The sequence below is a fragment of the Eublepharis macularius genome, chromosome 3, assembly GCF_028583425.1.
Source record: "Eublepharis macularius isolate TG4126 chromosome 3, MPM_Emac_v1.0, whole genome shotgun sequence".
Taxonomy (NCBI): domain Eukaryota; kingdom Metazoa; phylum Chordata; class Lepidosauria; order Squamata; family Eublepharidae; genus Eublepharis; species Eublepharis macularius.
Window position 1 is genome coordinate 160,371,810 of NC_072792.1, and position 27,788 is coordinate 160,399,597.

Below are 27,788 nucleotides of genomic sequence, written 5' to 3' on the forward strand. Positions count from 1 at the left end.
TCCTCTCGGTGTTTGCACACATGAGATTTATGTTATGCGGCCCACTTTTTTGATGTGAATGAATGTGACTCAGTCAGTAAGTCACCACTGAAGGGGGAAAATTTGCTTCTGGGGATATTCTCACCTATGTGCCTAAGTGGCAAGATTTTATATGGAGCATTTTTATCCCGCCCCACCTCCAAGGAACTCAAAGGCGGGATTAAGATATTCCTGGCCAACACCATGCCCTCAAATGAATGTGCTAGTCAGAGGGAGACAGCTAAAGCTGAGCCCCCCTACATAGTCTTGCCTAAGAGCTTCACATTAACTCAAAAGGGGCCCACATGGAAGAAGCCCACTTGCCAACTTAGAGCAGCCCAGTAAATCTCTCTGAGTGAGTCCATCTGTCTGCCCAATGGGCTTGGCATCAGTGAGGCCTCGTTCCTTCACTGGGATGGCCCCTCCATTCAGAAACTGCCATCTGGAAGAAACCAGGTTTGAGCCTTTCCACCCGACACTCCATAGAATGACTTGTTTTTTGGAGGGTGCTTGATTGAAAAAGCATTTGTTGTTGTTGCTTATGTGCATTAGGCTGTATTTTTTTTAAAAAAAATAAGTTTGTTTAAGTATATTTCTGTTGTCACTTTTTAAAATCCAGTCCAATTCCTGGAGATTTGGAGGGGGGAGTCTGGAAAGGGTGGGGCTTAGAGAGGGGACAAGCCTCAGCAGGGTATAAATCCACCCCGTCCACCCTCCAGGGGAACTGATCTCTATGGCCTAGAGATGGGGTGCAATTCCAGCACGTCTCCAGTCCCCATCTGGTCGCTGGCAACGCTACAACTGATTCAGCCTATTAGCTAAGCAGATGCAAAAATGCACCTGCGAATGGAGGCAAAATTCACGCCCATTTTGAGCACCCCCTCCTCGCTGGGAAATTCCTGGAGATTTGGAGGGGACAGTTTGGGGATGGAGATCACTTAGAATCTCTGGTATACCAGAGAGTTTGCCTCCCGAAGCTGCCATTTCCTTCAAGGGAAGTGATCTGTGTAGTCTAGAGATCAGTTTTAATACCAGGCGATCTCCAGCCACCTCCTGGGGGCTGGCAACCCCACGAGCGTGGAGTTTGCCTCCATTTGCAGTTACCGCTGCGAAACTCACGGGCCGAATCAATCTTTCTTTCCACCACCCCTTAAAACACTTCCGGGGCCCTGCGGAGAAGAGCCATGCTGCGAGGCGGGCCGCGTTGCTTGCGCCCTGCGCCCGAGGAGCTCCGAGGCAGCAGCCAGCGGTAGCCGCGCTCCCTCCAGCGGGTCGCGGCGGGTTCCGTGCGCCTTGCCTGCCTGTCGATGGCTCGTTGCGCAAGCCGCGCCGCGCCATCCCCGGCCAAGAGCGCGGCTCCTCCTCCCGCGCCGCGATCTTTACTCCTCCTCCTCCTCCTCCGCGCTCCGGCAGCCTCTCCTCCCCCCAGAGCGGCTCTCATTGTTCGCGATGGAAGGCGCGTCCTCTGCCGCGCAGGAGCCGAGCCCCCCGGCAGCGGCGGCGCCCGCGCCCCGCCAGACCTGCCGCGCCCGCCTCTTGAGCCGCTTCAAGGAAAAACTCTGCACCTGGTGAGTGCGCGGGGCGGGCGGCGGAGGGAGGCAGGCGGAGAAGCTGCTGTCCTTTGCCCCGGGAGGAACTGATGCGCGCCCGCCCGCCCGCAGTAGGTACACGTGGATGGAAGGCGGCTTGGCTGGGAGGAAGCTCGTTGCAGACCCGCACGCGCGGGAGGGTCGTCCGGGGTTTAGGGGGATTTTTCTTTTATGCAGTGCGCGCCTGTGGACTGCGCCGAGAGGAGGCACCGCCACGTGCTTTTGGAGGCGAAGGCTTTTTCCCGAGAAGGCTTTTTCCGGGGAAGAAACCAGCCACCCCCGTGGGCTTGAAATCCGTTTCATTCCAGGCGAGTGGAGGGTGGAGTGTGTAGCCAGGGGAGCACGCGGTGGCGATGGAGCGGGGCCGGGGGAAAGCGCTCTGCACGTGCTCAAGGCTTTCTCTCCTTTAGCCGGGGAGCCGTGGTGGTCTGCTGTAGAAGAGCAAGATTCGGGTCCAGCGGCACCAACAAGATTTCCAGGCTGTGAGTTTTCGAGAGTCCGAGCTCCCTTCCTCAGATGCATCCGATCCATGTAGAAGTGGAAGTATGTAGGATACCCTGGAAATCTAGTTGGTCTTCGAGGTGCTACTGGACCCGAATTTTGCCCTTCTCTTTCAGCAGTATTTCACTGGGCAGAAGCTATCCGACAGAGAACCCAACATGAGTAAGGGAGAGCCATGTCCACACCCCCGTTGCACATTTACACAGCAAACTGTACAGGCTTTCCGCAGATATGCTGGTTTCATGTGCGGGAAGCAGGACGTTCTCTCCTGTCTGTATCACAGATGCCTTCACATCCCCCATCGATGCCATGCTGAGCTCCAACACAGAAAAGAAGGGCTTTTGTGTCTGTAAAGTCTTAATGGCTCAGGACTGAATGGGAGAAACAAAATTAGCGATGTGGGTGAATTGATTCCCCCTGCCTTCTGTTGGCACGCTGATTTGGAGCAGGAGCCACAAACACTTGAGGAAGGGGGATTGCTTTTAACCAAGAGGCTTGCTTTTCTTTTTTTGCTGCACTGCTGCTTAGGAATTGCAGAGAGGCCACCAAGAGCAAATGTTCACAAGGCAAAACTATCTCTTGTTGCTTAAGTTCTGACTTGGTATCCATAGCTCAAACACTGCATTGGACTGTAGCCGGAAGGGATGTGTGAGTGTCTTGTGAATGCATCTGTGTGTTTTTGTTCAGGGCAAATGTAGGGGGAGAATTAACCCTCCCTCCCAGTTCCCCAGTGCTGCTGTCCCACTCCCAACCCATATCAAGCTTCCCAAATTTGCTTTGTTCCAAACATGGAACTCTAATGTTACATATCGTTTGAAGCTCTGGTAAGTGGTCTAACTAAGAAGAACATGCCGAGTAACAACTGACTCATGGTGACCCCTTCCATGGAGTGTTCCAGGCATGAGATGAGCAGAGGTGGCTTGCCATTGCCTTCCTCTGCATAGCACCCCCCTTCTTCCTTGGCGGTTTCCTGTCCAAGTACTGACTGTGGCTGACCCCCTGTTAGCTCCCAAGCCCTGACAAGCTCATGCCAAACTGGGCTAATTGGATTGCTAAGCCACATGCATTTTGTGAGAAGAAGGGAGGCCTTGAACCAACAAGTACAAGAAGGTGTGTCTTGAAGCCTGGTGTTCTTCCCAAGTGGAAAGTTACTTAACATCCCCTTGGCAATAGAACAGTTGAAATTGACAGGTCAGCCTCATTGAGTCTGTAGCAAAAATTGCTATCAAATAGATTGCTTTGTTCAACAGTTAAACATCAAATGAGTCATAAAAATTTACTGTCTCCAGGTTCAACTGTCTCTCTCTTTTAAATGCCAAACAGAGCTGTACTGTAACGCTGGTTTGAAGCATGGCGTTTGAAATATTTTGGGAAGTCTAGTAACCCCCTTGACAGTCGATCATCTTTTACTTGTCAACTTCACCATGTACATTCTTCTGCTAGTGATGGTTGCGATACAGTGTAAGCCAGGAACGGTTACAACAACTTCTACAATGGTATGGTCTAACCCTGAAGTTTGGTGGGTGGGGGAAAGGGGCCCTAATTGAATCCTGTAAGGTTGTGGCTTAGGCTGTATGTGGGTCACAGTGGAAGGAGAATCACCCAAGTCTATTATTAGATTTACTCCTTGTCCACTGAACTTAACATAAGAACCCAAGAAGAGCCCTGTGGGATCAGACTAATGGTCTATCAAGTACGGGAAGCTATTTCACACAGTAGAAAACCAGTAGAAGGCCGTCAATAGGGTATAGAGGCCAGGGCCTCGCCTGGTGTTGCCTCCCAGCAAGGGTATTCTGTCTTAATATGTACTTTTAGCTTGATATATTGATGATCTCTTGGTTTGTTGTTGATCTCAAAGATACGGTAATTATTTTTTTTGGACCAGTTTATGTAGATAAGCTGAGAGTTACAATGAAAAATTTAGTAGAATGGATGCAAAAGAAGCAAAATAAATTGGGCCAGTACAGTCTAATCAGTTTTGAGTCTTTCATTATATCAGCAAAGCTACAGGCAGATATTTCTGTGCCCAGTGTAGAGATAAAAAATTGTTTATCTCTTTTTCCTGTGAAGGGAAGCAGCCTGAGAGATTATCTTCGCCTAGAATCTGAGACCCTTCCCCCCTTGTAACTTCTAAGGGAGAGAAGAGAGGGGGAAACAAGCCTGAAGTAATATTTAGGAGCTATTAAGTGACTGAATGAATCATAAGGTGGTGATAGCACATCCCTCCTTGTTAGAGACAAGTGACAGAGGAAATCTATAAAACAGCTTACTGAGATCTTAGAGTGGAAAATGTCAGCAGAGTTATTACATAGTGAAGTTTAATGCAGGGCGCAAGACTGATTGAGAAGTAGATTCTTCCTCTAAACCAATAGATGAGTTCCTTTCTAGAATTATTCTGCTTGGGAAAAAAAACCTGCCTTACAACTTGATCTGGAGGTTGGACAATATTTCGGCATACTGTCAAATCTTGCATCAAAGTGATGCAATTCGGTGTTGCTGTGGTTGCTGGAGTGGAAGAGGACATTGACAACACCAAATTGAATTGGTCCTAAACTCTGAGGCAGGCAAATCTGTCTCAAATGGTGCTTACAGGTTGCAGAAGCACAACATAGGTAGCTATTGATTAGTTCTTTCCTCTACGAATTCTGGTCTATTGGAGTTCTGTAAACAGAAATGGGTGAGAGGAGTAGAACTGGCACACAAGTTCGTATGGAGAGTGACAGCCCGGTGTGGGTGTGTGTGGGTGGAATTACACTTTGCCCAAATACCTCAGTCCAGTACTTACAACTGTTTTGCAGTGCTGGAAAAAAACTTCCACTGAAATACATTTTTTCCTGCTATCCCTAAATATGGGTGTTATTTTTACCAGAAGCAAAATGTTCCAGATCCTCTTAAACCAAGAATCTACACCAACATTATTAAACCTCCCTCTTTTTTCTCTTTCAGTCCTGGTGAACAGATAGATTGTTCTTATTATTTACAAAATCTTGAACATAACCCAATATGTAAGTGAATTAATGACAAATAACTTACATCCAAAATTGTTCTTAACCTCACTATGGCTAAAGTCCTAGGTACTTACTTGGAAGTAACTCTCAATGGAACTCAGGGGGACTTATTTCTGAAAATACATGCTTGGGATTGCCCTGTAGATCTTTTTAATTTGAAATGTAATTTCTATCTGAATTACTTCTGAGGTAAAATCACCTTTGAGTTTAGTTAACGTTCTGCCACAGCTGTGGGACCCTTTATTAAATAGTCTTCATTCTGGATGGCCAGTAACTTGGCTGTTAAACATTCACCTGCAATCACCTTGTTATCTTTAACTTAGCTAGTTAAGAAATACATGTAGCGTGTGAGAATTAGCTGTAGTTCAGAGTATTTGTGAAATACTTACGACTCCTTATAAAATAGGATTTTCTTTACCAGAGGTCTTTGTCTTCCAAAGAGTCGTGGCCTGGTTGGGAATGCTTTGCGTATATTTCCCCAATGTGGTGATAGAGTAACAACAAGCTAGACAGTGGTGACTGAGGGATAGTCATCCACTGCCTGGCCTTATTTGCACGTTGCTGTCAGGAGTTCAAAGTTGCTCCCAGTGGTGGAGAGCGTGCACTAGAACTGCAGATGTACGAATATAATCTGAACAATGCAAGCAGGACCAGTGGCTTTCTCATTTCCATTTAGTCATTAGTGAGTCAGTGAGAAAGGGAAGAATGAATGAAAGGGAAGAACCACATGGCTGCTCCTGCTAGGGGCGCCAAGACGAAGATTCTATGGGGGTCCCTTTCATACTACCTTTGGGCCCCTCTCACAATTGGAAACACACAAGATTTGAAAAAGTATGCTGCTACTGTGACGCCTTTCTTGGCTCTCTGGGACTCTGGAATCTTGTACCCCTATCTCCCCCCCCCAGCAGCTCTAAGTCCTATCTAAATGATATTTAGAAATATTTCATAGTTTGGGATAATATGCTGAAGAAACAACTCTCATGCCACTATAGGTATGTGCAGGGCTTTTTTTCAGCAGGAACGCGGTGGATCGGCGTTCCAGCACCTCTTGAAAATGGTCACATGGCCGGTGGCTCCACCCCCTGATCTCCAGACAGAGAGGAGTTTAGATTGCCTAAACTCCCCTCTGTCTGGAAATCGGCGCGGGGCCACCGGCCATGGACCATTTTCACCGAGGGCAATTTAAACTTTTTAAAAATCCCCCCTTGTTCCAGCTGACCCAAAGTGACATCATTGTGTGGTCCTGAGTTCTACCACTGAGTTCCACCACCTCTTTTCCCAGGCAAAAAGCCCTGGGTATGTGTGAATGGGGCCTCTGGTGTGAATGATGGCGACAGGCTTCATGATCCCAAACCTGAGGGCAGTGTTCAGCCCAGAGAAATACGGTTCACCATATGACTGCGACTTTCTGCTTATGGATGCTCCAGTATTTGCTTGGTATGGTGACCAGGTGCAAAGGAAGGTGGAGTTCTGTTTGACTAGAGGGGATAAATTGCAGCTTGTCAACACAGAAGCAAAACAAACGGCACCCCCTGAAGCACTTTCCACCTGTTATACAGCTGTGAAAGGTACAGGAGGCTTGTCCTCATTTGCACCTGAGACAGTATGGTCTAGGGGTTAAGAGTCTTGGGCTAGGATCTGGGAGAACCAGGTTTGAATCCCCCCCCTTCTGCCATGGAAAGTTGCTGGGTCACATTCTTTCAGCCTAACCTACCTCACAGGGTTCTTGTGAAGATAAGCTGGAGGAGAAGAGAATGATGAAAGCTGCTTTAGGTTCCCGGTGGGGAGTAAATAGAGTAAATAAATACATAAATCTGGTCAGCCTATGGACCAGTGAAAGCTGGTTTGGCTTTCTTCACTTTCTTGGCAAACGTTGATTCCTTAATCAATGGATCTTGAGTGAAAACATGCTTGCAGTTGCAGAATTGCACTGCAGCACTGTGTGTTAATGTTTGTGAGTGCTGCCTTAAACGGAATCGGACCATTGGCCCATCACTGTCAGTATTGCCTACTCAGACTGGAAGCCGCTCTCCAGGTCTTTCTCAGGCAGAAGCCCATCACTACCTTCTGCTAGGTTCTTTAAGTAGAGGTGCCCGGGATTGAACCTAGGACCTTCTGCATACCAAGCAGATACTCTGCCAATGAGCCACAGCTCCTTCCCACTGCACTGTGGCTTGGATCTTGACTGTTTCCCGTTGGCTGAAGGTACTTCTGCCAGCAAAATGAGATTGTGTGATTTTTGTTTCGTTTTGCCAATTCCCTCTCTCACTGCAGACCTCCCCGACCTATTTCCAGAAGTCTACTGGCTCCCAGGAATGTTTTTTCAAAGGCAACTGCAAGCGGCAGTGAAAGCAGGAGGCTGGAAAGTTTGCTTCTATAAGCATTAATCTGCTCACACGAAACAGGGGGAATCTAAAATAGTGCCTGCATGCTTCTGTCCTGTCCTTCGCTGCTTCGCTCTGTCTTAAGCAAGGCCCTTTGCATTCACTGCTCCTACAGCAAAGCTTTCTAGGCATTTTGCAGCACCAGTGCAGAATTTGTGATGTTGCCCTAGAGCTAAAAACTTTGCCCCCCTAATCCTGCACCTTTTTGCCTGGCACAGGAGCAGGCCGTGAAAGAATCTGATTGTGTGCTTTTTTTACTATGAAATAAGACCCACAAAATTCAATTGGACTTTCTCCCAGTGGCTGTTCATAGAATTTTAGCCTCAGGCTGTTTCTTACAATACTGCAATTGCAAAATTCCAGAATGTGCCCCAAACCAGCATGGTATAGCAGCAAGGGTATCAGTCTAGGATCTAGGGGACCCAAGTTCGAATCCCCACTTTGCCGTGGAATCTTGCTGGGTGACTGTGGACCAGTTGCTCTCTCTCTCAGCCTAACCTACTTCACAGGATTGTTGTTGTGAGGACAAAATGGAGGGGGGCAAGGTACACTGCCCTCAGTTCCTTGGAGGAAAGGTGAGATAAAATTGTACAAAATAAATAATATTCAGATGGGGCAAGGCCAACAACAGGTTCTTAGGTTAGAGATTGAGGCCTGATTCACACAGGCGGGAGGATGAGGTGACAGACATCTGAGGTGACAGGCCAAACTGCCCCACTGCAAGCTGCAATTGGAGTATCACAATTTTGGAATGGTCTCATATGTTTAAAAACTCCCTGCATCCAGTTCGGATCATGCATCTGACGAAGAGAACTTGATTCTCGAAAGCTTATGCTACAATAAAATTGGTTAGTCTTAAAGGTGCTACTGGACTCTTTTTGATTTTGCTACTACAGACTAACACGGCTAACTCCTCTGGATCCCTGCATATAGAAACCAGCTCAACAGTCGAAGAGATGGGAATTAAAACCTTTCTCTTGCCTGTCCTCATTTGCTGTCTACGTGGAGTTTTTATGGAAAAGGGACATACAAAGCTGGAATTCACTACCTCCAGTCTGAAGTGGCACAGTCCAATTCTGTGACCTTGGGCTCCACCACCTTATTACCATTCCTTCTCCTGCTTGAGTGAACCAGGCCTGAGATCTAACAGTTTTGTGGTGTGTGAAAATAAATCAAACGTGCCTTGCATAACTAAAAGTCTGTCTGAGGTCACATAGATTACCTCATCCAAGAAGCAAATGCAATTAATCTCTACTGCCATGGCAAAATGGGCCGGAGAGATGTGGTCAAGTGCTTGGAAGGGACGGGTAATTGCTCTTCTATTTACGGGCTAATAAATAATAGATAAGAACAGGAGTGATCAATAACTGTCCCAATGGCACAATTAGAGAAATTAGTGATGAGGGAGATGGTTGTTACACAACTGCAATTGCTGTTCCTTACGGAAAACAACTTCTGTCTGTCGATATAACACGATTCTTAAATCCTATGATGGGTCAGAAATTCAGGGTCCCCCCCCCCTTATAACCTTTTAGCACCAACCTCTAGAATAGCACACTTTCATCTTTTGCAACAATCACATTATTATTAATAATTCCTTCAGTGCTTCTATTACACAAAGTGTGATATTGATCTTTTTTCCCCCAAGTGAGAAATATTCATTGTGACACATTAGGGCCAAGCTACACATGACGAATGACACTTGAACGGCAAGTGTATTTCTCCCTGTTCACTTGCCCTCCACTCAATCCACTTGCCATTCAAGTGTCATTTGTCATGTGTAGCTTGGCCCTTAGGAAAAATGTGTCTGCAACGTCACAGTAAAGTCAGTGCCTCCTGTGTGTTCTTGTGAGAGAAACTGGAAAAGAATTGTGATGGGAATGTGCAGAGATGGCTATCTGTGGTGAGCAGCAGTGCCGTCCTAGCAAAGTTACATTCTTCTAAGTCCATTAACACTTCTTAGGATGGCACTGTAAGAATATAGTTATGCATGAAATTATTTATCTGCAACATTTATTTCCCACCCTTCTGCCCTCATCAGGGCCACCGAGGCGGCTAACAGATTAAAAACATAATAATAAAAACATTTCTTAAAACCATTAAAACCAAACAAAAACATATCATTAAAACAATTAACAGCAAGCTAAAATCTACATATTTACCACAAAACATAAGGCAGGTGGGATCACTGAGGGAGCACCCGAAGACAGCAACAGAAGGGGAGACTCTCTGGGGAGAGAGTTCCAGAATGTTGGTGCCACGACCGAGAAGGCCTCTTCTGGGTTGCCACCCACTTAATCTCAGCAGGCAGGGGCACCCAAAGCAGGACTTCAGAAGATGACTGGAGTGGTCAGGGAGGTTTGTAACTTATTCTGGTCCTTAACATATGCTGGTCCCAAGCCATGTCAGGATTTAAAGGTCAACATCAGCACCTTCAGTTGTGCCTGGAAAGAAATTGAGGGCCTAGATGGGCCAAGACTGGAGTGGTACAGTCCCTATGACTCATCCCAGTCAATATCCTAGCTGCAGCATTCTTCTCCAATTGAAGTTTTCAAGGGGTAGCCCCACATGCAGTAATCTAATCTAGGTGTAATCTGGGTATGCACTACAGTGGCCAGATCTTTTCTGCCCAGGAAAAACTTCAGCTGGCCACCAGCTGCTTATCAGCTACCAGCTGTTGAAGCTGATAAAAGACATCCCTGGCCACCATACACATGTGAACAAATATGTTTACGTGTGAAGCTACCTTATATTAAGTAAGACCATTAGTCCATCTAGCTGAGTATTGTTTACTCTGGCTGGCAGCTGCTTTCCATAGTCTCAGATGAGAAGGGTTTTTTTCCCCAGCACTTGCTACCCGGAACTGGAGATGCCAGGGAATTGAACCTGGGATCTTTTGCATGTCAAGCAGGTTCACCACTGCTTAGCTGTAGCCCCTCTCTGTAAAGAGGGGCACAAAGCGTCTTTGTGTACAATGGCACACACTACCCACGGCAACCTGTCCAGTTGTCCCTGTCTTTGAGCCCCTGTCTCCTATCTCTACTTCCATTTGCCCAGCTCTCCCCTTGGTTCTTTTTCTGGTCATGCTGGAGTACGATAAGAAGTCAGAACCTTGAAACTGACTTCTTAAACATGTGATGTTCTTGATTTTAATCGGTGAAGTATTCTCCTCTATTTCATATTACATCTGCTTACCATTTTCAGATTATATTGCTGTAGAGTCACAGAGATAGAAGGTTATTTTGATAACCATAGAGTAAAGATAAAGAGAGCTCATTGCTTTTAGTACAGGAAGGAGCTCAATCAGCCTCCATCGCTGCTTTCATAGTGTTATCACTATAGTAGGTGAATGTTGCAGCCTTCAACCAAACAAGGCAAGGACTTTGTTCTGCCACAGAAAACACCTTTTAAGCATTGTAGCTATGAGTGAATCTGATCTCACTAACAACAGTTTCCTTACAAGAGGCCTGGCACATCTTGTGAGCCTCCAAGCCAAAGGCAACCCATCAGCTGTGTGTTGTGACGCACATGGTTTTTCAGAAATAGTTTATGAAGACTCTGGTGGCCTGCTCTACTATTGCTTGCATTTGCTCTTCTATTAATCACATCTGGATTATAGTCTTTCTGTTGAAGTTGACCGTGCTTTGTGGGCTTAAAGAAAAGGTACCTCTTCAGTGTGGAGAAGCAGATTGAAAGCGCCTTTTCTGCCTTGAAAGCACATGTACATTTTTCTGTCCTGGGAAAAGGTCCTCTGCAGACTTCCACTGTGTTAGGGGTAAAGCCAGCTGTAATGGGTGCCTATTGGTAAGTTTTCATGGTTGGTGGAGGCTTATGTAGCTGTTTGCTAGAAGCTTCTGCCAGTGAATAAGGGAGCCCACTGCAGAAGCATGGAGTCTGTCAAGGAGCCACGGATGCCAATAATAATAATAAAGGAGCCATGGATGCTAAATGTATCCTTACTGGCTGGTGGTGAAAAAGGACCCCCTTTTTTCCGAAGTAACATATAAAGATGATCTGAGCTCCATTTTTGTTTTTCTTTTGCAGGCACGTTGTGAAAACGCTTGCCCTGGGTCAGATGCTCTCCTTGTTTATATGCGGGACAGCAGTTACAAGCCAATTCCTAGCCGAACGCTTTCAGGTGAACACTCCCATGCTACAGAGCTTCATCAACTATTGCTTGCTGTTTCTGGTATATACAACAACTCTGGCGTGTAGGAAAGGTATGGAGATTATGGAACGTAACCCAGTATTATGGAACTGAGATCTGTGTTTTCCTTTCACCTTTTCTAGCGAATGCAATAATTTTCAAACTGTATTTTGGGACTATACCCTTGCAAGGGTATCAGGGTAGACAGATCAGGAGGGATGTGACAGGCAAGACATCTTAACTAGCACTTTCGATTTTCTCCTGCAACATTCTGTTCTAGGGGAATTAACATTTTCTTGAGCACGCTCCTACTTCATGCAGAGCATGAGAGAAACCCAGTGGGCCTTACAAATCCCTGTGGAAACTGTGGACTAATCTACATGCTACACTGTTCCGTGGCCTGCCACAAGTCTTGTCAAGTGGACACATGCTGGGAGTTCCCGATTGAAACTGAGATTGTCAGGCACAAGGGGGCTGATTTGGATTAGGATTGCCAGCTGAGTGCTGGTGACTGCTTGCTGTTGCTGTGACAGCATGATTATTCTGATTCCAGGCGCGGCTCATGGAGGGTCTTCCTGGGTTTGGAATACATGGCCTGGAATCCCTGGAGCACAAGGGGTGAAGCCTTGTGAACTGGTTGATCCAGCAAGGTTCCTTTCTCAGTTCAAGGCTTAAATAGGCTGAGAGGGAAGTAGCCCCACCTGCTCTGAAGGCAGCACTCAGGACTCGATGGTCAGGGCTTGGCTGGGGCCAGAATCCTGCAAAGGACCCACTGACTCAAGAATTGGAGCACAAGACTGCAAGCCTATCATTGAATCTTCACCGGGCTGCTTCTAAGCAGGTCTGCCATCTTTGCTGCTCCTATCAGGTGATGGCTGAGTCTGGAGGGTTGGTGGTCCTGGACTGGGATTGGCTGCTCAATAGCTGTTCTAGAATGTCTGCTGGGTTTCCCAGTGGTGAGGTCTCACAACTGGGCTTGTAGTGCTTGGACTTGGGAGCTGGAGATTCAGGACTTCCCAGAGTGAGGTCATGCCTGCGTGCTCTTGGGACATGGCCCTGGGAGCCACAGGCTTGGGGTCTGAGGGAGACCCTGTGGTGTGGGGGGATTCCTGAGCTTCCAGAGCTGTTTCCGACATTAACCCTGACTCTTCCTGGAGCTCATATGAGGCATCCTCTGATAAGTCTAAGTCTGGTTTGGCTGGGGTCATGGTAGTGACGTCACTTCCAGTTCAGTCTCGAAACTGATGTCATTCTGTTGGACTGATGCTCTAGGAGTCCATTGAAACTTTATGGCAAAGCTATGAAGAGAGGAAACTATAAACATTTAAGTAGAATTCTGGAGCATCAGGCCAGCATAACATTACTCTGGAAGTGGTATCAGACTGTCAGAGATGGTGATTTCCTGCATATTGTCCCCCGCTCACCCTACTGAACTGCAGCAGGAGTCAGGGGCTGCCAACAGAATGGTTCCCACTATAGCAGGAGAGCTAGCAGCCCTAACTAGAGCTGTGGCACTAGGGGAACAGGTGCTTAAACCTGCCCTCTGTTTCATTTTCCCAATCTGGATCAGCTGTAGGGAATCATGGTCTGCCCTACTAGAGAAACTCACAAGTAGTCTGTCAGTCCACATATAGCTCATCAGTACACACAAGTTTCCCCAGCAGAGCAAATAGCAACTCCTTAGGGCCGTTTCAGGTTGCAAAAATGGTATGGGTGGGGAGTTAATCCCCCTTTCTCCATGTTTTGCAATCCCAGTCCAAATCAGCCCCCATGTGCCGTAGAATTGAAGTTTCAGCCTGAAACTCTCAGCCCATGTCTACTTGATAGGACCTGCGGACTGACCTGGAAAATGGATTGTGTAGTTAAGTCCATGGTGCGTGTCCACATGTGCGCCTGCACACAGTATCCTCTGCAACTGCTTGGCAGACATTGCAACGTGGAAAGCGTTTCCTGAAGGTTGTTTGGAAACTGCTAATTTAGACTGCTGGGAGTCGGACCGTTTTTCCTTGCCGTTGTAAAAGGATGACGGCTAGTGCTGCTTTCAATAGCGGTATCAGTGTGTTTCTCTATCTCCAGATGGCAACAGCCTCCTGCAGATTCTGAAGGGGAAATGGTGGAAGTACCTTCTGCTCGGGCTAGCTGACGTTGAAGCAAACTACACCATTGTAAAAGCCTACCAGTATACCACGCTAACAAGTGTTCAGGTAAAAAGAGCCAAGGGAACTTGTTGTGCTTTAATGACTAACACATTTATTGTGACATGGACATTTTGTAAGCAAGGGAGAAAGTGAGCAGTGCAGATGCTGGATATGTATCAATGGACTGCTAGGAGGGATGGAGTTAAAAACTTTTTGAGTCCTTATTTTTTGACAGTGCTAAGAAAGAAACAATATTCCCAAGTCACAGTGCAGGGTCTTCTCATATTAACAGCAGCAGAGCTGTAATGGAAGCGGAGTGTATTCTGTACACTGCGGTCAATTAGATTTGCATAATATGGCAGGAGTTAGATTGGATGCCACTCTTGAGTCCTGAAGCTTTGGAAATGTTACTGAATGTAGGGCACTGGGGCTGCTTCCATAAGAGGTAGGTGAGTGATTCACTGTTACGTACTCGTTTCCATTGAGAATGCAGCGGTAATGGAGAGCCCACACTGGCTGTTTGTCACCTTGTAGAAGAGAGCTGGGATCCCTATAACCTCACCAAAAACCTCAGGGAAACACTCAACAAATGCTGTCCCAGAAGTAGGAAAAAAAGCTTGGGAGGCACAGAAGTAGCTTCTGCTCCACTAAGAAGCCCCTTTGGGAGTGCGGCAGCACTGACCTCTTTCTGTCCCTGCCTGAGCAACAATGGCAGACACGTTGTTCCTTTGCAGGCACCTCTGGGGGAAACTTTCCTTCTTGTCCCTTTGCGTCTCTCAGCCCACACCTTCCTGTCCATGTATATTTGCGCCAATATGAAAGGGGAATGGGAGAAAGAATGACATTGTAGCTATCCCATTTATCACTACTAGCCTATATCCAACCTTTTTGAGCCTGTGGGCACCTTTGAAATTTTGATACAGGGTGATGAGCGCATCTACAAAATGGCTGCTGCAGGAGGCGGAGCCAGACAGACAATGGCATCTGCAGGAGGCGGAGCCAGACAGACAATGGCTGCTGCAGGAGGCGGAGCCAGACAGACAATGGCTGTTGCAAGAGGGAGAGGCACACGTAGAGGAAGCCCAAGTGTATGGGAGAAGAGGGGTAATTTTTTAAAAAATACACCGGAAAGAGGAGTCAAAGAGACTAAAACCAACTCTGTTCCTGCAGAGTTGTGGGAAGAAACTACAGGGGGAAATTATGTTAGGCAGCTGTGCTGATTCTACACTGACCCCACTATCATATACATCTCCCATTCGGTGCAGCCAGTGTGAATTTCAGCTCTGCCATCGGGGCTGTGAAAGGAACGTACTTGGACTGCCACTTCTGTCTACCATAAAGACCTGTGTAGAAGCAGGCAGAGCCTCAGACTAACGTCAAAAGACAGTTTTAAGGCAGTGCTGAGTGCAACCAGGCTGGGCTTTTCTGATGCTAAAAGCAGCTGAAATGTAGACCCTGCTGTTGTGTCACCTTGAGGAGTGTGAACAGCTAATACTACGTGGTCAGTGATGCTGGAGGGAGTGTAAATATTTCAGCATTCATCCATGAGCCTCTCCGATTGTGAAAAAAACTAGCTGTGATTGCAGGAATACATGCGCTGACAAAATGCAAAGGAGGAATGAAATTAAGGACTGTGATTTATAAAGAATAATCATTGGCTTGTAGTTCTTCTTGCATTTTGGAGATACTTTAGTTACTGTGGCTCATTTAAAGTACATAAAAAGAGGGATTATGGCAACAAAGTGAATTTTGTTGATTTTTTTTTTTTAATTGGCTGGACTATACTACACTAATAGGGATATTGATGTGAGCAAAATCTCAGTGGGAATGATGGTTGTTGTGGGTTTTCCGGGCTGTATTGCCGTGGTCTTGGCATTGTAGTTCCTGACATTTCGCCAGCAGCTGTGGCTGGCATCTTCAGAGGTGTAGCACCAAAAGACAGAGATCTCTCAGTGTCAGGAACTACAATGCCAAGACCACGGCAATACAGCCCGGAAAACCCACAACAACCATCGTTCTCCGGCCGTGAAAGCCTTCGACAATACTCAGGGGGAATGTTTTGCATGTCTAAAATTGAAGGCTGAAGTCTAGCAAGAGTTAGACACAACTAAATCTCTGTGTGTGTCTGTGGGAGAGAAACCCAGTGGAACGGGATTTATCTGCAATTCTGACCTCCCTTTGAGTCTTAACTAACTTTTGGCCGTCTGTACCCTTAGGCCCTTAAACTGGCTTTTCAATGACCTTGTAGCATATCTTGCACATTTGTTTAACTGGTTGGAGAAATCAGTATTTGTAAGAGTGGGATGTGTTTCTGTGCTTTTCCAGCTCCTTGACTGTTTTGGGATTCCGGTGCTGATGGCTTTATCGTGGTTCATCCTTCGTGCAAGATACAAACTGATCCATTTCATTGCCGTCGCTGTCTGCCTGCTGGGTGTAGGGACCATGGTCGGGGCAGATACATTAGCGGGGAGGCAAGAAGGCGAAGGTAAGGTCTGGGCAAAATGTGCAGAAATTATTCCTGTGGCATTGGCGAGGGACTGATCCAGTCCTCTCCCTTCCTTCTGGGTGTCAGAATCTTTGGTGTGCATCTAATATGAGAGCATGCCCTCCCAACAGACCTGTTTGGATAAGGTTAGGTTTCTTGTGTTGGCACTGAATTTAAGTACGTTGCTGTTGTATGCTGACTTGAGAAAGTCTGAACACCAAAGCATTAGAGAGCCAGATTTATAGCACAGGCTGGAAGGTAGAAAAGCATGTGGTATTGGGGACGGGCTGCAGCTCAGTGGGAGAACATCTGCTTGGAACGCAGAGGGTCTGTCATTTAATCCCCGGCATCTCTAGTTAAAAGGATTAGGTAGTAGGTGATGTGAAGGTCTCTACCGCAGACCCTGGAGAACTGCTGCCAGTCCAAGCAGACAGTCTTGGCCTTAGTGGACTGGTGCAGTGACTCAGTAGGCAGCTGTGTGTGTTCATGTAGCCAAGTTCCCCAGTACATGCTTTTATGCACATTCTGAAATTAACCATTCATGGCCCATTGGCTTCAGTAGACAGAAAGGTGTAACTCTGCTCCGGATGGCACAGTAAGATTTCCAGGACTCTTTAGTGGGATGTGCTAACCCTCGTTTGCCATCCCTTTTGGGTGAGACCATACCCCAGTAGGAGAGTGCTTTGCATTCAGAAGTTCCATGTGATTCAGCCCTTAAAATCTCCTGTTATGAAAATCTTGTATTATCAAATGGGGGGGCGGGAGGGGACACTGTTTCCAAGATGTAGAGAGACCCTGCTGGCAAGAATTGATAGTGTTGGGCTCACTGGCAGCTTCAGTTGCTTATTTATGAGGCTTGCAGGGCTATTTGCACTTTCCATTTGCAGCTGCTAGGTTGTAATATATAAAACAGTCTGGATTTAAGATCAGGGTTGGTGGAGGACTTGTCTTTCATTCTGTAATAAATGTGTCACGGTTCCTGCATCTGGGATTCTTTTATCTATGTGGTGTGGGATGACAATGAAAGCCAGGGTAGTTTAGCACTGTTGGACTGAGAGGCTTGGGTTCAAATCTCCACTCAACTTAGGAAGCTCATTGAGTAACCTTAAACTAGTCGCTGCCTCTCAGCCTACCCTACCACAGAGGATAACCATATATACTGCCTTGAGCTCCTTGGAGGAAGAAGAAAAAGATTATTTTTTTGCCCCTATTTTCCTCCAAGAAGCTTAGGGACACCATACCTGGAAGTTAGCCCCATTTTGTGGCCCAATGCTTATAAAGGAAGTACTGCTTGCTCGGCTGTGGTCAGAGGCAACATAGCAGCTTAATGTATTGTGGGGCTCAGAATCTCCTGTGGTGGTCCAAAGACCCCTTTCACACATCCAGTTCCACTCTGCCTCTCCCACCCTGATTCAAAAGTAATGCACAGCACTCTTTATCTGGATTGTGGTGAGTTTCCTTCCTCATCTCCTCCATAAGGTCTGTAGTTACTTGTTTGTTTTTCCCTGTCAGAGTTGCTGGTGTCTTTAACAGCTGTGTAGCAAACAGAAATTTGGCAAACCGTGGCTTGGATCCCCCAGAAGATTTCCGCATGTGTAAAGCCCCTTGCGCAAGCAAAAGTGTGAAGTAAACCTCACTCTGGTCCCTTGTGCTAAGTTAAACATAGCATATCCCAAGCCAGTTTTCTGCTTGTGGAAGAAGCCGTTTCCGGGCACTGCAGGAACGGAAACGGCACGTGCGACAGAAGATCGTGTGCAAGTGGAACTGTGCTGAGTCTGTTTATGTTTTTGCTTGTGCATTGTTGGATGGCAGTGTGACAATGGGAAATACTTTTCTTGCTGAGTGTCTCCTTGTGGAACACTGCTGAAGAAAAAGTCAGCAACAGCATTTTCAGTATTTAAATAATATCTAATGATGTTCTGCAGCTGGATGACTCTTCATCTTGCATCAATTCCCCGGGGGAACATGGTACGTCCCAAGGCCTTTTTATTTTTCTGATGCTAGCAGACTCTCTTAGCATCCATTTAGGAACTTTTAGAGATGGCAGAACATGGATCGCCTTTTACTTAGATCAATCTATTGATTTTCACAGGCAGCTAAATTAGGCTATTAATGGTAAAAGAGTGGGAGGGAGAGAAAAAGATACAAAAGAAAATACCGGAGGGTCTAAAATGCAATGTTTTTCATTGTAGAATTGCAGTTTTGCTGGATTTCTTACAGTGCCCAACAGAAATAAGAGTTTTTCTCATACCTTTTCATAGAATGTATTTAGATTTCAAGCAAATTCTAGATTAGTGTTTCCGAAATTTGTTGGCTACATTGTACTTTTGCTAAACTCAAACTCTGCATGTAACTCTCTTAAATTTTATTTGTTTCTTTGTTCCCCACCATTCTTTCCAGTGGGGACTCAAAGCAGCTTATAGTATAATTCTCCCGTCTTCCGATCTTGTGAGAGAAGTTAGGCTGAGAAGGAGTAACTGGCCCAAGGTCTACTCAGCAAGATTTCATGGGAAAGTGGAGATTTGAAAGTAGGACTCTCAGATCCTAGGCCAACACTCTAACCATTACACTACACTGGCTTTCAGTATGAGAATATCTATCACAATGCTATCCTGTGCTTCTTCAAAGGAGAGCTGGGTAACCTATTTGCCACCTCCCTATACTTTTATCCTTACAACAACCCTGTAAGGTTGGGTTGTGAGGCAATAACTGGGCCGAGGTTGCCCTGTGAACTTCATGGCTAAGTGGGGATTTGACCCTGGATCTTCCCATTGCTATTTTGACACTGCAACCTGTACACTGTGCGGTAGGAATCACATGTCCTCAGAACAGCCATATCTTTTGGCTCTGCATGAATCACTGTACTGGACTTGTCTTACAGGAAGGAGACTAATCCAGAGCAAAGACTCATGCAGAAGCACAGCAGGCAGCCTCCTCTGGAAGCAGGTTCTTTGTTCTCATAGGTCCTTTTAATTATTTAAATAACTTGTTTCTTGTGGCACGCTAGTGAAAATGATTTGGGATGACTGAGCTAGAGTTTGATTTCACACTTCACAAAACAGTAAAAAGTCCAGTAGCACCTTTAAGACTAACCAACTTTATTGAGGCATAAGCTTTCGAGAACCACAGCTCTCTTTGTCAGCATCTGACAAAGAGCTGTGGTTCTCGAAAGCTTATGCCTCAAGAAAGTTAGTTAGTCTTAAAAGTGCTACTGGACTTTTTACTGTTTTGCAACTACAGAGTAACACGGCTAACTCCTCTGGAACTATACTTCACAAAGGAATAGGTCTTGGGGATATAGAGAGTAGGAAGATGGTCTCTAGCAGGGCCTGCGCGCCCATTGAGGCCAGGTAGGCGGTGGCCTCGGGTGCGAGGGCACTGGAGAGGCGCCGGAGGGGGTGTCGGGGGGCGGAGGCGCGCGCAGCGGAGCTGGTGTGACTGGGCTGCAGCTGCCGCCGCCACCGCCGCCACACGCCCCAGCCGGGTGCAGAAGCTGGGTCATGTGGCGGCGGCGGCGGCGGCGGCGGCACGGGGCTGCCGTAGCAGCTGCAGCCAGCCGCGCGAGCTCTGCTGCGCGCTCTTCCGCCCCCACATATCCCAGCTGGGTGCAGAAGCTGTCAGGCTGCTGCTGGGGCGGCGTGTGGAGCACAGAGCAGCCTCCACGCGCCACCCCAGCAGAGGCTCGCAGCTTCTGTGCCCAGCTGGGGCATGTGGCAGCGGCGGCACGGGGCTGGCTGGCTGCCGCAGCAGCCAGCCGCGCCAGCTCTGCTGCGTGCTCCTCTGCCCCCACACACCCCAGCCGGGCGCAGAAGCCGTCAGGTTGCTGCTGGGGCAGCGTGCGGAGCACGGAGCAGCTTCCACATGCCGCCCCAGCTATCCTGCACTGTGTGATGACATCATTGCACGATGATGTCATCACCAGTCCATGGCGTGTGTGCACGAGTGGCCGCAGGCGCCAGAAACTCTGGCGCCGGCCCTGGCCTCTAGAGACCCTTTTGGTCCATCTCTGTCTGTATGATTCCCTCTCTCAAAGCCCACTGTCATTATGTGCCTATGCCAGTATTGTTGCTTAGCAGCAATGTATTTGGCACTAACAATGTACCTCCTTGTTTTGAGGCTAGTTATTATTGTTCTCAGCATCTGTTTCTGTTTCATCCTGTTCCCTGCTTCCTTGTTACCTTTGCTGACCTCCTTGGCTCAACATAGAATCATAGGGCTGGAAGGGACCTCTAGGGTCATTTAGTCCAACCCCCTGCACAATACAGGAAATTCACAACTCCCCCCCCCTACTGCCCCAGTGACCCCTGCTCCATGCCCAGAAGATGGCAAAACACCTCCAGAATCCCTAGCCAAACTGGCCTGTGGAAAATTGCTACCTGACCCTGGGCATGTAGGAAGGCGACAAGAACTAAGCACTGATGTAACCCTTCCTGCTCTCCCTCTCATGATCTGCCCAGGTTCACAGAATCAGCGTTGCTGTCAGATGGCCATCTAGCCTCTGCTTAAAAACCTCCAAAGAAGATTCCCAAGTTGTGGTAGCGTCTTCATTCCATTGGCAATGTTTGCAGGAACATACAGTTTCTCTGACCCCCTTCCAGTTTCCCCAGAGATCAAGCCTGGGGCTGTTTCTATTCCTTCGGTATTACATGAGAATGACCGGGCTGCTAGCTTTCCCTAGCTGGTTCCCTTCTTCTCGTGGTTCAAATATTTGAACATTTAAGTCTGACAGGGAGCCGTGCAACATTTTGGCCAAGTGCGGTGGCAGATCACCCGAGAAATCAGAAGAGGAACACCTGATGATGGATGGGCAGCTTCATCTGGCACTTTGTACTGCCAGACCATTATGTAAACACCCCCTTGTATACCTTTTGAGAACCCTCTTAGAGAACAGTGCTCAAATGGGACTCTTTCTTGGCTTGGGGCAGCAGTTGCTAGCAGGGATTTGAGCATGATGGGACCTTCAGACAACTTTGGGTAGCTGGCCACCTTTTTTTAGTTGCTTGTTCTCTTTAGCACCTTTCTCCTTGGAAGACAGCCTTGGCCCATCGGTGGTATGTTACTTGTGATGTGATGAATCTCTCCCTTGGCAGAGAAGAGGCTGGCAAATGCCACTTTCTCAACCAGCCCTATAGCTGTGCCTGTAACGTTAGCCTGGTGCACAGAAATCAGCGGGTGTTGATGGGTGGATGCAACCAGCGTACAGCAGGGGAAACGCAGGGAGCTAAAATGACTCATTCTAGACAACCATAAATGGTTTAGTGATATTCTGTGGTTCTTGTTGTTTCACTCCTGACTCAGGCCTGATTTAAATGTGACACTGGCAAGCCCAAGAGCTTCTCTGTGCAATTTTGCTTGGGCTCACTGCCTCATTTAAACTGGGCTGAAACCAATGCAATGCTTAATTAGTATGCCAGCTTCGTACCTGCCTAGCCTCTGGGATGCTTATTAAGTAAGCTTAGCAGCTTCGCATGGGTAACAGACCAGTTTAACTAAGGAATTGTGCGACTTTATGCATGCATAGGATGAGTTCCTTTGTCTTGCCAGAATGATCGTTAGTACTCATTCTGTTGCTATGATGACATCGGAGGTACCTCTCTCTACATGCATTGCTGCAGCATTTTGTCACTATTTCCCTGTTCCCTATTAAGACCCAATGTTTAGGAGACCCAAGTTCAAATCCCCATTCTGTCATGGAAGCTCGCTGGGGGCTAAACACACAGTGTGCCTTGCCTACTTCACAGGGTGGTTGTTGTGACGATAAAATGGAGGCGCAGGAGTGATTATGTAAGTCACTGAATCACAATAGGGACAAAAGCAAGATATATACATCTAAATTAATAAACATTCAGATGGTAGATGGGAATTTAAACAAGACCCTGTTATATCTAAATTGAATTATCCACACAGGATAAGACTTTATTTTTTTTTAAGTTGCCTCTATTTTACACATCTACATAACCACCTCCACAAAATGAGGGGCATGTGGAAAAAATCTCACCCAAAGTTCACTTTACACATTAAGATTAAAAATGAAAATTTCCAAACTTATATACAAGCACACCCACATAGCCTTTTTATCATATAACACACCAGCATCACAAATATATCAGGGTAGCATTTCTTCATAAAATTTTCATAAAAGTTTTTGCTGACTAGAGTAACTTGTATTCTGCTACTCTGTCAGTGAAATTTAAAGCCTTTCTCCAACCTCAGGCAACATCTTCAAACTTCAGTGACTCTTTTCTCCACTCTTTCTCTGCTTAAATTGGAAGAAGGTTCCTTAGGCTGGAGGAAGGCTTCATACTTTGCTGACCAGAGCAGCAGAATTCAGGCCACAAATTTTTTTTTTAATATTAGGGCAACCATACGGTAGAAAACACTGTCATGTAATAAGGTGATTTACAGTTAGAAATAATATACATGGGACAATAGGGAATGGGGACAGGAAGCAAAGAGGGGAAAAAACAAAAATAGATAACTTCTATGATAATATAATAACCTGGTGGAATGGGCCATTGCAGGATAGAATTCTAAAAGAGGAGCCGATTGGCAGTGGACCCAGCCAGTATCTACCATGAAAAAACCAGGTGGAAACTTTATCTATATTTAATTTTACCTTTTGAAAATCCTCGTTTTACTTTTCAATAGTTTAATTTTAATATTTTTTTGCACAGGAAGCAACGTGGTGATCGGAGATGTCTTAGTCCTTCTTGGCGCCTCGTTGTATGCCATTTCGAATGTGAGTGAGGAATACATTGTGAAAAATCTGAGCAGAGTGGAGTTTCTAGGAATGGTGGGCTTGTTTGGGACTATTATCAGCGCTCTGCAGCTGTAAGGATCAATTATATGTACTTTAATTCTAATTTAGAATACCATCCATACCACAGAATGATTTCTTCCCTTCCGCGAATTGGTGGTGTGCTGTTAATCCATTGAGATAGATCAAAATGGGTAGCTGTGTTAGCCGGTCTGAAGCAGTGTTAAAGAGCAAGAGTCTAGTGGCACCTATAAGACTAACAACATTTGTAGTAGGGTGTAAGCTTTTGTGAGTCACAGCATACATTTATGAGGCACAGCTCTGAAGAAGTGGAAACTCCTCCCATACCATCCAGCCTGCCAGCTAAGATGTTCTTCCCAAGCACTGCTCTCTGCATCTGACTGTCTGCTGCTGAAAACATTTGGTCAAGGCAAACTTTGGTTTGAGCCAGCAAGGTTTTCAGTTTTTACTAAGATGAGGCTCATTGATCAAGGCCCTAGAGTGGGACCAGTATTTTTTGTAGGTCTTGCCTTGACTACATGTTTCTCTCTTGCTTCTTGGGATCTGCGTACTCTGAGCAGCTCCTGAGGACACAACTAGATGCTATGGTGGTCCATGGTTCAACCTGGGGATGCTACCACCATTTTAGAGCCAAATGCGGGGCATTTAAAAATGCCATGAGGATCAAGCTCGCAGCAAAGAGGAACCAGACCCCTGTGCCCCCACCAACTTCTTTTCAAGTGTTGAAACAAGTGTAATGGCTAGTGCTCTGAGAGACAGAGACTGAACTAACCCCACAGTTTTTGTGCTTGGGCTCTCAGATGTTGCTCAGACTTATAGATGTCATTTCCTTTTTTGAGTTCCTTTTTTGAGTTTGCCATACAGCAGGTGAGGGAGGAGGTGAATATGTGGACCAATAAGAGATTGGGTGGGAGGAACCACGACTCCTTCACTCCTGCTGCATTGGGAAATTTACAGCACAATCCTATGCATGTCTACTCAGAACTAGATCCTACTATTTTAACAATGCTTACTCCCCGGTAAGTGAGCATAGGTGTGTATCCTTAAGATCCATGCCCAGTATCTGAGTTGAGAGTTGCGAGCCTGCGACGGTTAGCACCTGGTTGTCACTTCTTTTATGGTATATTGTGACTGCAGGGCTTGAGCTGCCACTTATTTTTATTTGGGGCATAGCTCTGATGTGATTGGGGGGTGGAGGAGAAGGAGGGAGAGGGGAGGGGAGGCCTCTGAGGTAAATCTTTAGACTGAATGTAGTCTTGTTACCTCTGCACTCTGGCCTCTCTTTCTGTTTAAATCCTAGCTGCCACAGTATCAATAAAAGAGGAGACACAAGCTTTTATTTAGTAGATGTTAGTATGTAGCTTTGTGTTCCCCAAAGGTCTTGTAGTTGTGACCCTAATAACATGGTACTTGATAGTGAGGTGATGAGAAACTCCTTTCCCACAGCTATTTTTGACTGGACAGACAGCACACAGTTGGAACAGAACAGCCACAAATTTATTTACAGGAAATCAGTTATAGAAAAAGGTATAGTGTGGAATGGATTATAGGCACAAATGTACAACTGTCTTGCCAATTTATGCTTTCGCCACTGGGAGGTTACTAGTTGAATCTGAGCCTAAGTTCATTCTTTCTCACACACAAAAGCTGAGGGGAGAAAATAATTCCTTGTCCTCCAGACAGGACTCCTCAGCAAATAATAAGTGCTGAAAGGTTTCTACTCAGGTTCCAGGATGCTCTGTTATCTTAGTGAACCTGGCCTCAGAACCATTACAAAACAGATTTTTGTGGGTGCTTGTTTACTTCATTAAAACAAGCTTTTATTTACTAGATGGTAGTATGTACCCTACCCTGAAACCCCTCAAAAGCTAAGCCTGACTCAGCTTATGCCTTTAGGCCACAAACCCCCTATCTGAGGGGAAGAAGTAGCAGTTCTCCTTATTTAAAGAGAGCTGGTTCACCCCCTCCCTAGCCAGTGTACTTCCAGGGCTCTGATTGGCTGACCATCTCTGGGGCTTTCTTCAGGGAAGATTCCCCAGGATTGGTTCAGAGCCCTGGAGAAAGGCTGGACTTTGGGGTTGATTGCCACAGAGCCCTATTTCCATTCTTCTTGTTGTGGGAAGCCCCTCCCGCAAGCCCTTTTATGGTGTAGTCATCCAGTGAGGAACACAGAGATGTCTGTAAGAACATATGCCTTAAGGGGGGATTAGACAGATTCATGGAGGATGGGTGTGTCAGTGGCCACCAGCCATGGCAATTAAAGGGAACCTCCACATTCAGAAGCAGTAAATCTGAATATCAATACCAGGAGGCAACTTCATGGGAAGGTCTTGGCTTCTGTGCCCTGTTGGTGTCCTCCATAGTAACTCGTTGGCCACTGTGTGCGACAAGATGCTAGTCGGACCACCAATCTGAACCAGCATGGTTCTTCTTATGCTCTTATGACCCAAACTGTAGTAATCTAGGTTGTACTTACATAGATAGAAAGATGCATTGTTTTAATGCGCTTTGGGTTAATCATATGCTATTATGAATGTTAATTATTATTATATGCTACATGTCTCAGAAGATTAATGTTGGTGTTTTTCTTTTTTCTCTTCCCCTTTCCTTCCCTCATCGCCCCCTCTCTGTAGAGGCATTGTGGAACATAAAGACATAGCTAATATTCAGTGGAACTGGAAAATAGGTATGTGGCCATCACATAGCTCATGCTAATAACTTTGCACTAAACTTTGGTGCAGTACTCTTGTATTATGTGTTAATTTAGTTTTATTACTGGACAGTTAAAAATAAAGGGAAGTGGAGGGTGTGGAGGCTGTCTTTGCAAAGTAGATCACCTGTTTACAGGGCGGGCGTCTGAATCCACATATACTTCCCCCTGCCCCCCAAATCTTGTGATCAGTGCTACCAAGCCTTATGTTGAATCCGATAACTGGTTTCCATTAAATTTTCTTTTGATGGACAAAAATTTCCACCTATGGAGAACTACTTTTGCCGATGAAGTCTTTCTATGTCAAAGAAATGCTCAGCTGGAAGAGAGGCATTGGTTGCCATTTGACGAAAAGGGATCATTCGATTCAGCTCTTTATATATGTTACGTAATTTTGCTTATTTGATTGAAATCAGTGCCATTAAAGAGTATCTGGTGTACTCTGTACGGCACCCAATTCATTTGAGTTTGTTTAGATGCCAGGTTTATATCTCACTTTTCAGCATATTAAACATGTTTTTAAAATAACATTGGGACCCCAGTTGAAAAGCTAAAAAGAAGAGAGATATTAAAATCCCAACTCCTTGCCCAGTTAACTTACTATGGCGCTCAAAAGCCAGTCCAGAGAGGAAGATCTGCCTGGTACATCTGAAAGATGTTCAAGTGGATGACGTTGGCATTAGTAAAAAGGGCTGAAGATCAGCTCCAGAAGTAGCGGGGAGGGAGTTTCTGTAGTGCCACATGTCCACAGGCCCCTGAAAATGTTTCTCTTCATTCCCCCTTTTCCTTATTACTAGTGTTCTATGTCTTTTAATGTTAAGACACTGTCTTCTCTCGCAGCCTTGCTCTTTCTGGCTTTTGCCCTCTGTATGTTTGGGCTGTACAGCTTCATGCCGATTGTGATCAGAGTTACCAGTGCTACATCCGTCAACTTGGGCATTCTGACAGCTGACCTCTACAGTCTTTTCTTTGGACTCTTCTTGTTTGGTTACAAGGTAAGAAGTCTCTGTTTGCAGCTAGGCTTCCTTTAAGAATGAACATAATAAGTTAACATCTTAAATAGAGTTTTCTATTGTCTGTGCTTAAGTAACAAAAATTCTGCAGTTTGGTGATCCAAAAATTGTGCTAAGAAAAGCATAATTCTACTTCTTGAATTAGTACAACTTATTTTGCTTCATTTATGCTGTGTTTGGTACTGTTTTGCACAATATAGTCTCGTTTTTTTTCTAGTTATGGAGAATGATGGTGTGATATTACTTCTGGGGAAAACCCAGAAGTGACATCAGTCCTCTCTAGGAATAACTGGAAACAATATGGTTTTACCACAGAATTCCTAAAAAGGTATGAGGTCACGTCCAGGTTTGCCCGCAAGTGACATCACACTGTCACTGATGGCTGCTCCGCGTGTACCCTCTCCTTGGGTCTTTTGCTACCACTTAATATGCTTCTTCTGTACTGTGGTGGAGCTGTGGGGTATGTGTGTGTGTATACAGCTGCAGTTTTAACTGCACTAAATAGGTTCAATACTAATGTATTTTTATGGACAAAGCCTGCCACCTGATTATCTTTGACAGAGGAAAAAAAATTAACTCTGCTGGCTAAGTAGTTAATCACTCATCATTAGACAAACAGCGTTTAAAATGTCTATTTCGTTTCCACTGCATGGAGGGAACTCTTTAATGGGATTGCAAAGCCTCCCTGGGAGTTGGGAAATCTTCTGGAACTTCAGGAAACTCATTAATAGCAGAACATTCAGACTTGCTTAGGCTAGCAGATGTCAGGCCACAGTACTGAGAGAGGATTGAGCATAGCAGCCCACACTGTGCAGGCTTTCCCCCCTCTCATCTGAGAGCCAGGCTATGCCTTTTACCTGTCAAGGATGTACCTGCCAAACAAAGCAGATGTACCTTGTGCCCCCCATTCCCCCCCCCCAGCCAAATTTGGTCTGCCATTCAGGGCTGTAGCCAGGATATGTACAGCCCCATTTGGATCACAGATTTGCCCCAACCTAAAACTTTTTCCATCCCACC

At 46.1% G+C, this 27,788-nt stretch overlaps 1 protein-coding gene across 1 annotated transcript in view; it reads left to right on the forward strand.

Moving 5' to 3' along the window:
• Window positions 1-1,467: 1,467 nt before the first annotated feature.
• Window positions 1,468-27,788, forward strand: part of SLC35F2 (solute carrier family 35 member F2) — a 32,571-nt gene continuing 6,250 nt past the window's right edge. Inside the window, exons 1-7 of the mRNA XM_054974451.1 lie at window positions 1,468-1,586; window positions 11,545-11,720; window positions 13,724-13,851; window positions 16,111-16,270; window positions 22,945-23,101; window positions 25,682-25,734; window positions 26,599-26,753. Of these exons, the coding sequence (XP_054830426.1) occupies window positions 1,468-1,586; window positions 11,545-11,720; window positions 13,724-13,851; window positions 16,111-16,270; window positions 22,945-23,101; window positions 25,682-25,734; window positions 26,599-26,753 (948 nt within the window). The remainder of the gene's footprint in view (window positions 1,587-11,544; window positions 11,721-13,723; window positions 13,852-16,110; window positions 16,271-22,944; window positions 23,102-25,681; window positions 25,735-26,598; window positions 26,754-27,788) is intronic.